Source organism: Harpia harpyja, chromosome Z, assembly GCF_026419915.1.
Source record: "Harpia harpyja isolate bHarHar1 chromosome Z, bHarHar1 primary haplotype, whole genome shotgun sequence".
Lineage (NCBI taxonomy): Eukaryota > Metazoa > Chordata > Aves > Accipitriformes > Accipitridae > Harpia > Harpia harpyja.
The window spans coordinates 102612726-102625790 of NC_068969.1; the positions used below are offsets into that span (position 1 = coordinate 102612726).

The following is a 13065-nucleotide window of genomic DNA, read 5'->3' on the forward strand; positions in this document are numbered from 1 at the left end:
TCATTAAATCAGTGTTTCAATGTACAAGGAGATGAAGCCTGTTTAAGACCCTCTACCAGGTCCTATAACCCTCTCACAATTAATTGGAAAACTTGTGGGGCGTCATGAACTTTAGACAGCTTCTTTCCAAATAATCAGGGATTAAGTTATACCAAAGAAATCTTTCTCAAAACAAATAGAAAGCCATGCAAACTCTTGTTTTGCCAATTAGGTGGCCACCAGCATACTGATTAGGAGACACAGGAGAGCGTAGGAGGTAGACCACCAGGCACTGCAATGCGGGCAGATTGAATGGAAGTGTTAACAGACTGACTGCCATCATGCAGAATCCCTCACAGGTCTAAATCCAGAATACATCAGGGGCATTTTGATCTGAGTTTTATTCTTGTCAGTGACTCACAGTGAGGCACTGCATATCACTTGGCCTGTCTCTTGCTTTTTGTCCCTGTCCCTATATATACAAACACTGCCTTTGTAAGGCCCTTGAAGATTTGTGGGAAACAGTTCTGTGGAAAACCTTCTCCATTTGCTATCTCCAGGACACATCACCATCATTTACATCAAGGTTTGGGCCCAAGGGACAGGCTTTTTCCTGTGCCTGAGCCTCAGCTGACACATTCAAGCACCATGCACAATATTTAAGCACCTGTGCCAATGCCTTGCTCAGTATGAGCCTGGCGGTGATAGCCAGGACCAGAGGAAAGGATGTACCCAGATTAAGCAGCCACTTCTGTCACATTTGCTGTGGAGACAAGCAGGAGGGTATTTTTAACAGAAGACACTTCCTCTGTTCGTCTGGCAAAGCCCAAGGCTGGTGACCTTCTAGGCACAGTGCAAACCCCATCTGTTTCCCCAGGAGACGAAGGGTATTTAGGCGATGCAGGTGATGACACATTGTTTGATTCTTTGGGACAGTTCATTTTGTTGTTACTAAACTGGATATATGCAATCTTTTGTTTTCAACTAAATTGTCCATGACACATTGAAAGATTTGATATAGCAAAAACCCAACAACCATATAAGTGAAATACCCACAACCTGCATCTGTAATTAACAAAGGCTACAAAAAATGATTTATTACATCATTTCCCTCTAGAAAAAAAAATGAAACCAAATCACAAATAAATGAGAACCCCCTGGGGAAACTTGCCCTCTCTTTCCTCCCTGAAAATGGAGCAATGTAACATAAACCAAGCATGCATTTTTTACTAGGTAAGGGGGTAACTGCTTATAATCAAGACCACATGTTCTACTTGCAAGGACCTTGGGAGGTCTGTCACATTAGGTGATACTGTCAGCAAACCTTCAGAGAAACATCTTAGCGAACAAAGACAACTGTTTCCTATGCTGATCTGAAACAATGCAGTCAAGAGTACTGCAAAGCCAGCCACCTTTTAAAACCAAAATAAGAGCATTACATATGAGAATGAGATAAACCCCAGCAGAAAACATCTCTAAGTAGCGCGGACTCAGCATGTGCAGGACTCATCTTTGTCTCAGCCTGCCTAGAAGAGCTGTGAGAGACTCTACGCAATGCAACATGGACCCTGAGGGTCCACTGAGTTTGAGGTAACACTGGGAATTTGTTCTTCGGTTAAAATAAGCATCAGAAAAGCACTAGTTATTTCAAAACAAGCATAAAAACCCCCAGGATATACAAGCATAAAGCTACAAATTTTTAAAATCTAAACACACTAAGGGCCTTAGTGCCAGTACTATGTGGAGTAAGTTTAATGCAAACGACCCAGATATTGTATGAAGTTCTGCCAGCTTCCTAAGATATTTCAGGTATTTCTGAGGAATACACAGGCAGTCAGAATATAGCATCAACTATCTGTGCCATGTTTCACTGTTTACATGGGAGGAGGAACCGTGGTAATAATGAAGATAGCAATTCTTATGATGTGCACACTGAAGAGCAAAGACGCTTCCATTTCAGACATGCTAACTGTCTGACACCCTTCCCAGCAACAATAGGTGACTAAGAGGTATCTGCTGGCACTTTGAGAAAGTCAGGCGTCTGGTGCCATCTGAGATGCATTATAGTACCTGAGACATCCCCAGAGGACTGTCAGGTGTCTGGGAGCCACCTGGGTGGCACATGCCTTCCTGCAGTAACAGCTCAAAACCACAGGACCTAGATGACCTCAAATCCACCGAATGTCTATACCTGAGCAACTGAAGTGAATGATTAACAGGGCCAGAGATGGTGTCTATTGGCTTTCTGGCTACTAGATGGGGAAGGTAGCTGCAGATACATAATGTGAAATAGGAGTGAGTTTTACTTGGTTGCCCTTGAGCTTAGCATGCATTTTTTTGTCAATGGTTTAAATCACTCTTCAGGGTTTTTTAGTTTTGGGAAAAATAATGTTCAGACTATACGTAGTTTTAATCAAGAACATTTTTTTCACAGCAAAAGTTTAGCTTTTCTACTAATGCACAATGTACTTGTGTATCTGGATAACATCAAAACAGTTTCTTACACAGACATCACAACTAAAGCCAAGTGAGAGCTGCTATATTAGTTACACTCCTGCTTCCAGAAAGCTGCAGAACTTATTTCTAAAGGCATGCATCCTCTGTTGCCTTTGAACACCATTCCTAGCTCTGCAAAAAGCTGGTTGTTATGAAGACAGGTATCCACAAGATAACACAGGCTTTGATGCATAGTGGCTATATGTAGTTTTTAAGCCTATTTGGAAAATCCACCCTGGAAACTAAGAGCAGAGGGGCAAAGAAACCACACTTGCATTCGCCAAGGGGCCCAGGGTTTGCCAAAGTAGCCATAAGTACAAGTGACCTGGTGCAGGAATGCAACACATCGCGGACATGATGTGGCCCCAGGCTGCGGGAGCTCTGTCTGCTCATGAGGGTCTCCCCCAAGCACTGCCAGACCCTCAGTGCAACGAGACCAACCTCTCAGCCACAATGGCACCCATGTGCCTACCACAGATCAGCACAGAGGTTTTGAGCCTACTCAGAGAGCAGCACAATATACATAATACATCACTTTTCAGATCTGATCCAGGCACAGACAACCAAGCTCATGCCCCCTATGAACCTCTCAAGAAATCAGTGTTTATATACACTGGGCTTGAATTTAATTCCAAGCTCTACTGTCAAAAATCCATGTTTTAGAGCCACCTCAACAGGTTTCTGCAGAACAGGCTGTTTCCAAAGTGCCTTTCCTAGACTACCGCAGTAATAAGTGCAGCATGAAGACTACCACACCCTTATTAACAGAGCTAAACACTTTCTCTTTTCTGACCAAAGAATGCAGCCACTCACATCCAAAGATAAACAGGATACCAAGGAGCACACAAGCATGCCTGAGGCAGCAGGAGCTGACCCTTGAGGATCCAGGGGCCAAGGAACCCCAGAGTATGCTGTACCTTCACGGTTTTCACAAACATTTGCTTCAGAAGTTAAACTTATGAGATCAGCAGCCATAACAAACTTCATGCAAAATGTTCAAGGGACTCAATTTGTGATAGAGAAGAAAAAAAGAATGGAAACAATCATGTAAGAGTCAATGACAACAAGGGATTCCAAGATAGGGAGGCAATTTAGAAATAAATCCTTAATGGGTTAAATTGGTGGATCACTAAGGATGTGGTCCACATTTCTGCAGCATGCAAATTCTTACAGATCTCACAGTCCTACCTGAATATCAGCTGCTCATTTTCTGCCAGTTAATTAAAGATGATTTGCAATTGAGCATGCCGGTGAGAAAAGAAAAAAAAGTCAGTTTTGTTGCTCTTTTTTATAGTTCATTAATCTGCTAAAATTATATCCAGGCATTTTCTTGGTGTGGTATTCTGTCCCCTACAAATGCCTTCAAAACTGGAACTTAAAAGTACTGAGACCTTTTAAACACACTAAAAAGTTTGGCATATTAAGGATAGACCTCAATTAGTCCCCATACCCTGCCAGCCTTGGCTCTGCTTCCTGCATCAACTCTGGTTTTGACATTGGGTTTTTTGCTGTGTGAGAGATGTGATTTGTACAATTCCCAACGTGCTCTGTGTTGGCTTGGTTGGGAATCTCACATACAGCTATGACTTTGGGGATGATGAGGAGCAACAGCACCTCAAAGTCAGCCCACAGAGACACTAGCACTGGCAGAGGATTATATCCTGACTAAGGCTATCAGCAGATGTGTGCAGGACCTACAACTTATTGCAATGTGCATGGCCTACATTGCTACCCAAATGTGAATATAATAGTTATCAAGTTGTGATTATTCAAGTATGTTTGAATGCATTTTCACCTAATATTTTTGCTATACAGCTTCTGATCAAAAAGGGATGCTTACTTCTTTATATCGTTATTTTCATGATTATGCTTAACAGTTAACAGTTACTCTTCAGAAAACAGTATAGATTTGCTTTGGTCTTTCTGAGTTGTTTAAATTAGAAATGTAATATATAAGGCTCAGTTTCAAAGAACAGAAAAAAAGATGAACAATAGACTTGTCTCTCTCATTTCTCCCCATGATATTCACTTATCAATTCTGCATGAAGCCAGCACCAAAGTCAGTGAGTAACGATCCAAAAATATCTGGCAATGACCTCCAGAGTAGAGAAATGGCATGAGAGTGCTTCTGCCTGGTTCTTTTCAAATCTTTCCTTGTGGCTTGACTTTTCACAGGATGCTGCAAGCTCCACAGACAGGACCAAGAGGTGTCAGACTGGGGGTGCCTGTGCTTGGGGAGCAACTCTTTCCACCAGCAGCCCTCCACAGGCTACCCCAGATACACTTTATTTCCAGATATACTTTATTTTTATATAGCTTTAATTACAAAAAGGTGGTTCTACTCACTGAACGTTCGGATGATGTCACTCGGTGCACTGGCAGGGCTGGATCCATAGGAGTTTGCTGCTCGGACAGCAAACTGATACTTGGTGTTTGGGAGAAGTCCTTTGAGAACCATGGACTCCATCTGGATCTGCTCTCTTATTACGGTCCAATTGCTGTCAAGGTCTGGCCTTCAGGATCAAACAAAGCCAAGATCATAAATAATTAAAACTGGCTGTATAAATTAATTGCCTTTAAACTTTCCTGGGAAATACACGAAATAAATGAGATATAAGCCTGCTAAATCATCACTGAAATCCTTCAGTCTTAAGGGGCCAGACTGTGCAACCATTACAAAGCTGTGAAGCCTGTGATATCAAAACTATACAGTCATACAAAACCAATATTCAGATTTTGCTTATAAAGCCAAGGAGGTTATTTAGAGGACAGTTTGACACATCATGCTCTATTCATCTGTTTTCAAGGATTTTGTGTTCACAGTTTTCAAGTGGAGGTATATTACCTGCAGTTCCCAATCCCCTATTTGGCTGTATAAAGCAATACTTCACAACAGAGGGAAAGATCCTCATTTATTTCTAAGAGTTTGTACTCTAATGCCACCAAGTGCCTTCAAACATAAACAAGTATTAGCAGGATGAGAATCTAACATCTTATCTCCCAGGCAATTAGATTAATCCACTCACATTGGAAAATCTGGATCCAAAGTCTTCTCTTCAGAAAAACAAAACAAAACAAAACAACCCAAACAAAACCAGAACAATAATGCAGAGAACCTGGCCTATGTATGTGGATTTTGCAATAAAATTCCCATGGCTACCTTTGGACAATGCTTGGTTAACTCCTGATTCCTACTGGAAGCCAGCAGCCAATAAATGCTTGCTCTAAGTGCCATTATAATCCACCTGAAATCAGTACAATCATTCACATGGCAGTTTGGTCTCAAATGTTTATGTTCACATGCAGAGAGACATCGGAAAGGGGAGGGCTACTTCAAATACCTTGAGAGAGTATTCTGATGCTTTCACACCATTTCTACTGTCTTAAAAGTAGCCTCTTCTTATCAAAGAGAGAAGGGAATGAGAAGGTAAACAAACAAAATAAAAATGTAAATGTTAAGTCTAGGCCACCCAAAATATTTAAATTGAAGCCTATGAAAGTAAAATAGGAACAGAAGTGACTTTCATAGAAAATTATTCCAGTGTCCCTTTTCTAAGATGTCCTTGTGATATTTATTACAGGAAATAACCTCCAAGTGCTCCCTGAATCTACCAATGTTTACACAGGACTAGCTGCAAATGTCTCCAACAGTCTTCCAATGAAAATTATAGCACAAGGCAGGCATTTTGTATTTGTTTATTTGCAGCCAGAAGGAAATGCCAAAGTTAATGTATGTTTTCTTTTACCAGTCAATACAAGATTTATTGATCACTGAGGTTTCATTGCTTTGTGCCAGCAGGGCAAATGCAGTGACAAAGCAGCAGCACCCAGCTGCCCAGCTCCTGTGCACAATGGCACAGAGGATGCGAATATGTCATTGTCTCACTAAAAATAAAAATAAAATCAGACAAATGCACAAGATGTAATGACAGCTAAACAGGCCATCCTAAGTCACCCTCCACCACCATTTCCTGGTAGACAGGAGGGCATTTATTTTGGCTACTCTTTCATTGTTTCCCTTCTCTGAGCTTTTGATGCCTGGGCCAAAATGAAAATGTATAGTGTTTTCCAAATGAAAGCTGTTAACATTGCTTCCTTCCACATGCTCACTTAGTAGTGTTTTCAATTTTCCTGTACACATCTTTTTTTGGCTCTAATTCCAGTCCAAGGAATTCCTGCTAGCTCAAGAGCTGCCTCACAGTCTTTTTGCAACAGGCTCTGCTGATGTCTGCACCAGGATGGAAACACACGTCTCTGACAAAGGGACCCAAAGGAGGTATTGCACCCTACAAAGATTTAGGAGATAACAGAAACCGTAGGCAAGCCTTCGACTTCGCTGACTGTCTCTCACAAGACTTCCTTCTGCAGAAGTGAATAATAAAGGAAATGCCTGAAAACGTGTAAGCATCTGCAGCTGAAGGAGCGGGAAAGGGGGATACTTATCACTTGACCTTTGCTACTTCTCCAGAACATTCCCTGTGTGAACAAATGGGTGCAAGATGAAAAAATGGCAAACAGATGGGGAGAGGGACACATCAAACTCAGCTGGTGACTTTGTCCAGGGCCAGCCAGCTCCTGTGTTTTTTAAGCTGGGAACATTTTGTTGAAAACTGTCTCCATGGTCCTTTTTTTGTGTCAAATTTCAGGTTGTGTCAACTTTTGCACTGGAATGGCTCATTTTGATGCCATTTTTCCCATCTTTCTGCAGCGCTACATTCCCTGGACCAGCACAGGTGTCTCTGTCTCTGGCTGAGACCTTGCAGGGCTGCTCCAGACATTGTATCTGTGCACAGGGAAATCAGACAACTTCCATGGGCATTTTCTGCTCTTGAAGTTACGGCTGTGCATCTCCAACACAGAAATGCCATGTAGTAAGAATCTGGCCAGTGACAAAGTCAGAGTATTTTTAAGATAATAAACGTATGGGTAAAGTTAATGGGACTGGATGGACGTAAACCAAGGGCAGAATTCTGCCCCAGATATACCCAAAACATTTGGATTATTACTTCATGTTGTAATCTGGGGACTGACTCAACTTAAGAAAGGAAATCTTTCTGATGCAGAGAACAGCAATTTTACACTCACTTGAACTTCCTCTTAAAATCACCTGGAAATGATTTAACAGAGTGAAGCACCTGTTAGCAATCCAATTTTTATAAGGTTTTTCGTTGTTCTTTTGTGCCATGTTTGTACTCAAGTGGTGAATTCATCTCTACAATGTTTTTAAAAATATTTCTACAGATAATAAATATGGTGACAAGTACAATACATTCTTATTCACTATGGAAAATACTCATTATAGAAAATAATGCACTATAGGATATTATTTTTAGTAATTATCATTATTTAGCTTTATTGTGACACTTTCTACAAAATATATCAACCAATATGTCAGGTCAGCTCTGAGGAAAGGAAAAGTAGACAATTTTCTGACCTCATTCTTTTGTTAAATATTCCTCTGATGCTGTCTAACATTGTTAAGCACTTCCTTCCTAATTTCTACATCTTCCACTCCTCTTTCTTCATTAATTACCTTTTCAAGGATTTAACCCTCACAAACAGTAAGGTAAATGTTGAGGCAGATGTATCTGTTTCATGCATTAATCAGGAAAACAGTATTTAAGGTACTTTTGCTGGGCATTAGGAGGTGTCCCCCTGGTCAGATCTGTTGTTTCAGGTTCTTTCAAACAAAAGGAAATATGACTGCCCGATTCAATGGAATGCCAGGAATAGTCCAACATAGAATAGATTCAGGGATACAACCTTTTTGGAGGGGAAGGCTTCAAACTAATTAAGAAATCTGCCCATAACACTATCCTGAATCTGCTCCACCCTAACATCTGTATACTAATAAATCTCCCCAGTTTCATCAGCAGAACCTGCCTAGTTCATTGCAGCAGAAGTTTCACGTCACTACCGAGATATTGAAAAATTTCCCCTGTATGTCAAGATTAATATTGAAAGCTGTTGACTCCATCTATGTACCAAGGAGATGAAAAGAAAGTGACCTAATCCTTTTAGGGGACACATTGCTGAAACACTTGTGGTTCTGCAGATGTTAGCTGACTATAAAAATTTGGATAAGTTAGTCTCCAAGTTTAGAAGATTGGGTAGGCTTTCAACAGATTAAAAATTTGAGTATTTGCAGTATTCAAGTGAAAATATCCAAGACATTATTGAGAATTAATTTTTTATATTGTCTTTAGGAAAAACCACCCAAACTAGTACGTTTAAGCCCAGGGTCTCCCTTTAGAGGTTTTCATAAGAATGCCATTTGTCATAAAATATTTTGCAGCATAAACCAACAGACTATTCACACTGAGCCTGCAAGCTCCCACAGACTCTTTAGCTATTTTGAGTTTAACATGTTCTTTTACACATTTCCTATAAACTGTGCAGTGAGCAGTGAGACCTACATTCGCCCTCCTGATTTTCAGCATTTAACCAAGTTGGGACTTCAGACTCCTTAGCATCCTCTTATAGTCAACAGCAGAGCAGAGTCTGAGTTAGCCCAGCTGGTCCTACATCTGAAACTGCCTGCAGCCCTCCACTGCCTATAGTGAACCAAAAGGTCCCAAGGGAAATCCATGCAAGTGCCTAAATAAAGGCTCAGATTTAGATCCCGAGTAGAAGCAGACTGCAGGTTAGCTCTGGTTCTGATTAGATTCTGGTATGTGCAAACAATAAATGTATAGAATTTTCATGAGGTTTTAATCTGCAATATCACAGTTGTGCAAATTAAAAGACTGTTTTTCCCTCATCTCAGTCTCCTAGCACAGTTTTTCTAGGGTTAAAGTCATAAAGTTAGTTCTAAGGGACAGAAATTATTTAAACAATGTCATAGTTTTTAGACATTTGTGCTGCACACAAGAGAAATTACAGATTTGCATAAGAAAGTCATTAATTTTGCAAAAGCACAGGATAACATTATGTTTCTTTGACATAAGAGGACTTAATTCTAAATTTACTTGCACTGTTTTGTTTTGGTTTCATGTTGGTTTAATTTAACAGCTTTAACTCATGTTAATACATTTTATAGTAATTAAAACTATATGCAGCAAAAGCCAATGAAGCTTAAAGCTAAATCTTTACCTCTAACTGCCATTCGGGCTTACGGCTCATTGAACTTTCTCCAAAAGTATAATCAAGCTTCCAAGTCTAAGAGAGCATAATCCCAAAATTAACAAATACGCTTCCAGCTTAGCTTTAAACCTCAAACTAAACAGTGTAATCAAAACATTGTGCTGTTAGCAAATTCTTTCCCAAATTCTAAAACGAACAAAACACTGAAATTTCAATTACTCGCATCTTTTGACCTAAACAGTGAAGGCAGCTTTCCACTCCCTGGCTGAACAAAAAAATTCAAGGGTGCACTTTCAATTTGTCAGATGGAGATGATGGCGCCCACATCTTCCATTACCATGCCCCTCATGCTATGAAGAGGTGTACATAAACACTCAGGCTCCACTTCCCAGCAAAAGCACAGAGGAGACAGAAGTACAGTCTTTCAGAACCCAATAAAATCCTTCCCCATGCACCAAGAATGAAAGAGAAGAGGTGGGGAGAAGAGAGAAAGGCTCAGATAAGGATTGTATTTGAAAAATAGGTATTGTAGAAATTTCATGGTAATGCTACAGCAGAGTTACATTTATACACATACAAGATACATTTAGCCGCAATGTATCTTCAGCCCTCATGTCGTGCCTCCCAGTGCAATGAACATTGGATGGCTTCCCACTAAGTATGGGGCATTTTGATTCAAACACAAAGTGCAATGTAAGTTCACAAGTAGGCTTTCAGCCTGGGAACTCTTTTCATTTTATCAATATCTTCTAGACTGTAACCATGCTTTGAGCACTGAAAACCAATAGTTCTTTCTGTCTGTTTTAAGAACAGCAGTTCTTTTTAAAAAGTGAATGTGTTTTTCTGAAGAACGATGTTTTTGGCCTTTACAGATCAGAGTCGTTAAAGTAGCATTTCTCTCTTCTTATCCAGGAACCTCAACTAAAACCTGTCATCAGGTGTCCACCTGAAGGATTAAACTTCCAAAGGTTGAATTTTGCATTCACTGTAAGGGTAAACATAGGGGCAAGCAAATGAAAATAAATAGCTTTGTATGCAGATACTAGCTTACACAAGCATAGGAACAGTCAGGTATGAATACTTGTTTGTGCATGCAGATACAACCACCTCCTCCTGACCCTTCATATGCATCTTATAAAAGCAACTTGACTGGCAACTTTTCACAGTTCAGTTCTATTACTGCAAATTTTAGAGAGTTCAACATAAAAGAAGAAAAAGAACTCCACCAACACCCTACCTCCCCCCAAAAAAATCTGAACAGGAAGGCCAACATTTCATGTAAACTGGATTAGCATTAGGATAACAAAGCAAGTCTGAGTCCTGCAATCTCAAGACCCAGAAGACTTTTGTGAGGTAAAACTGCCCAACATACTGAATTTGCAATCCTCAGATTATTTCCTATAGCAGCCCAGGGTACTCCTGCTCAGGGGCACTGCTCTGCCACACTCTCTTTTCTCAGCATGGTTCAACAGCATTTGATGACAGGAGAAACTTAAAACTTCATTCACCCAAGCCTTTTTTAGAGGAAACAGATTCAGTTAGACCTTATTTTCTTCAATCAGAAGTTAACATTTATTGGTGATTTTATAACAAATTAGATTTGTCTTTAAATTTTCATGGTAATTCAACACACATCAAGAGGAAAACTAAGTGTACTATACACAGCAAGTAAAGAAACAATGAGAAGAATCTATATGCAGTTTAATAGTGCAGTTTAGTTAAAAAAAAACCTGTAGTGCACAAACACTGAAATTCAGACTCCACTGGCAAACTTGCCTGATAAACTCCACCATGTAGTACTGGATGGGAGAACTTCCTTCACTCACTCCAGGCTTCCAAGATAATGCAACTTCTGAATCAGAAACTACCACAATCTGGGGCTGATAGGGTGGTGCAGGGGGCATGCACTTATCTAAGCCAGAAGAAATGCAAAGGAATAGCATTAGAGAAGCAGACGGGCTAATAATACACACAATAACCCAACACCCACAGACTTGCAAATCAAATTGATAGGCTTCTCCCCTCACCTGTTGCCCCTCTTAAACTTGTGGAAAAATAATAGTAAAATATTACAATACTGCACTTGACAGAGATTTAGGTACAAGTGACCTGCTGTGCTATAGACATGTGCCCTGCCAGTTTTCCAACAGAAAGCCATGTATGCAGCATTACCTTGGGATAAGGTTGTCACGTCTCTGGGCATGCTGGGTCGTCCTTTCCCTGCCCAGCCATAGGCTCCAACGCTAACGCGGTGTGGAGTGCCTGGCTTTAGATCACCGATAACAACTTCCTACCGGAGTCAAGAGAAGGCAAGACAAGAACATTGTGAAAGCTTTTCCATGTAACTGGGGACAGTGCTGTGAGCTGGGATTTGGGGACCTTGCGCAGCATTTTCCATGTAACCTCCCAGGAGGATTGTCCCCAGCCCAGCCCAGCTCAGCTCACAAGCAACAAACACAAACAGCACCATGTGTTTCCTCTCAAGCCACAGCTTCGCCCCAGGGGAATCCACAGGGATGACCTGGACCCATTTCTCAGCATAACTCACAAGGTTGCAGATCGTTTGCATTTGCAGTCTGGCTTTTTTGCTGGTGAAGTCAAAGTCACATACTATTCCCTTCCTTGAGTCAATTGCTGGCATTTGGTATCAGTCTGGAGCATTTTCTTTTTTTATTTTTTTTCGTTTGTTTTTGTTTTTCTTTTAAATCCAGAAACCGTAGAAGTTCCTGAGAATGAAGCAAGTTGCTGTAGTGTGAACTGATGATCTTTATTTTCTCACGGAGCAGAGACCAGTCCCATTGCCTCTCACAATTTTCCTAGCCCAGCTATCAGCCTTGACCTGAAGTGAGCAATTCGCTTATTTGTCCTTCTGCCGTAAACACAGAAAGATTAACCCATAGACAACTACTGTAAGGGAGGCGATGCTAACATCCACATGAAGAGCTTGTGCTGCTGAATACTGTTTAGACGAGCCTGCTAAAATCTCCCAGAAATTAGCAAATGTCACCAAAATTTACATTTTATCACTGGCTGGCACACATAGCATGGATCAGCTTCAGGCATTTAAATCTGGTCTTTAATGGAGCATGTGTACATGTGTATAGAAATTCAGTATTCTTTACCTACAGCCTATCTGTAGAGACATGTAATCCCAGTTTTACAAATTTGGAAAGCATATGCAAGTAAACAGAAATACCAGGTTCTATACCACAGATTTTTTTGGTGAGGGAAAAAAAGCACTTGTAAAAAACTGTTTTACAGAGGTTTTTCTTCTGTTTTTCATTCTCTGATATTAAAAACATTTTTCACAGTGCATGTGAAAATGCAGAGATCTCCTTTCTCTTCACACTGGAACAGACTTTAAATCAATTTCCAGTTGCAGTAAAATAGTAAACAATCCCAAAATTTTATTAACAGCTAAATTTCCTTATGACCATCTCCTGGACGAACTCTGCCTCTCTACTCTTAGGGGAACTTATGTTATTACTACAACATTGCTCGGCAACA

At 40.5% G+C, this 13065-nt stretch overlaps 1 protein-coding gene across 3 annotated transcripts in view; it reads right to left on the reverse strand.

Annotated features, from left to right (window-relative positions):
- Positions 1-13065, reverse strand: part of EGFLAM (EGF like, fibronectin type III and laminin G domains) — a 76208-nt gene that overhangs the window by 37832 nt on the left and 25311 nt on the right. For all 3 annotated transcript variants that reach the window (XM_052775683.1, XM_052775681.1, XM_052775682.1), the window contains exons 5-7: positions 11731-11848; positions 11335-11470; positions 4822-4988 (exon numbers count right to left, since the gene is read on the reverse strand). In XM_052775683.1, the coding sequence (XP_052631643.1) occupies positions 4822-4988; positions 11335-11470; positions 11731-11848 (421 nt within the window). The remainder of the gene's footprint in view (positions 1-4821; positions 4989-11334; positions 11471-11730; positions 11849-13065) is intronic.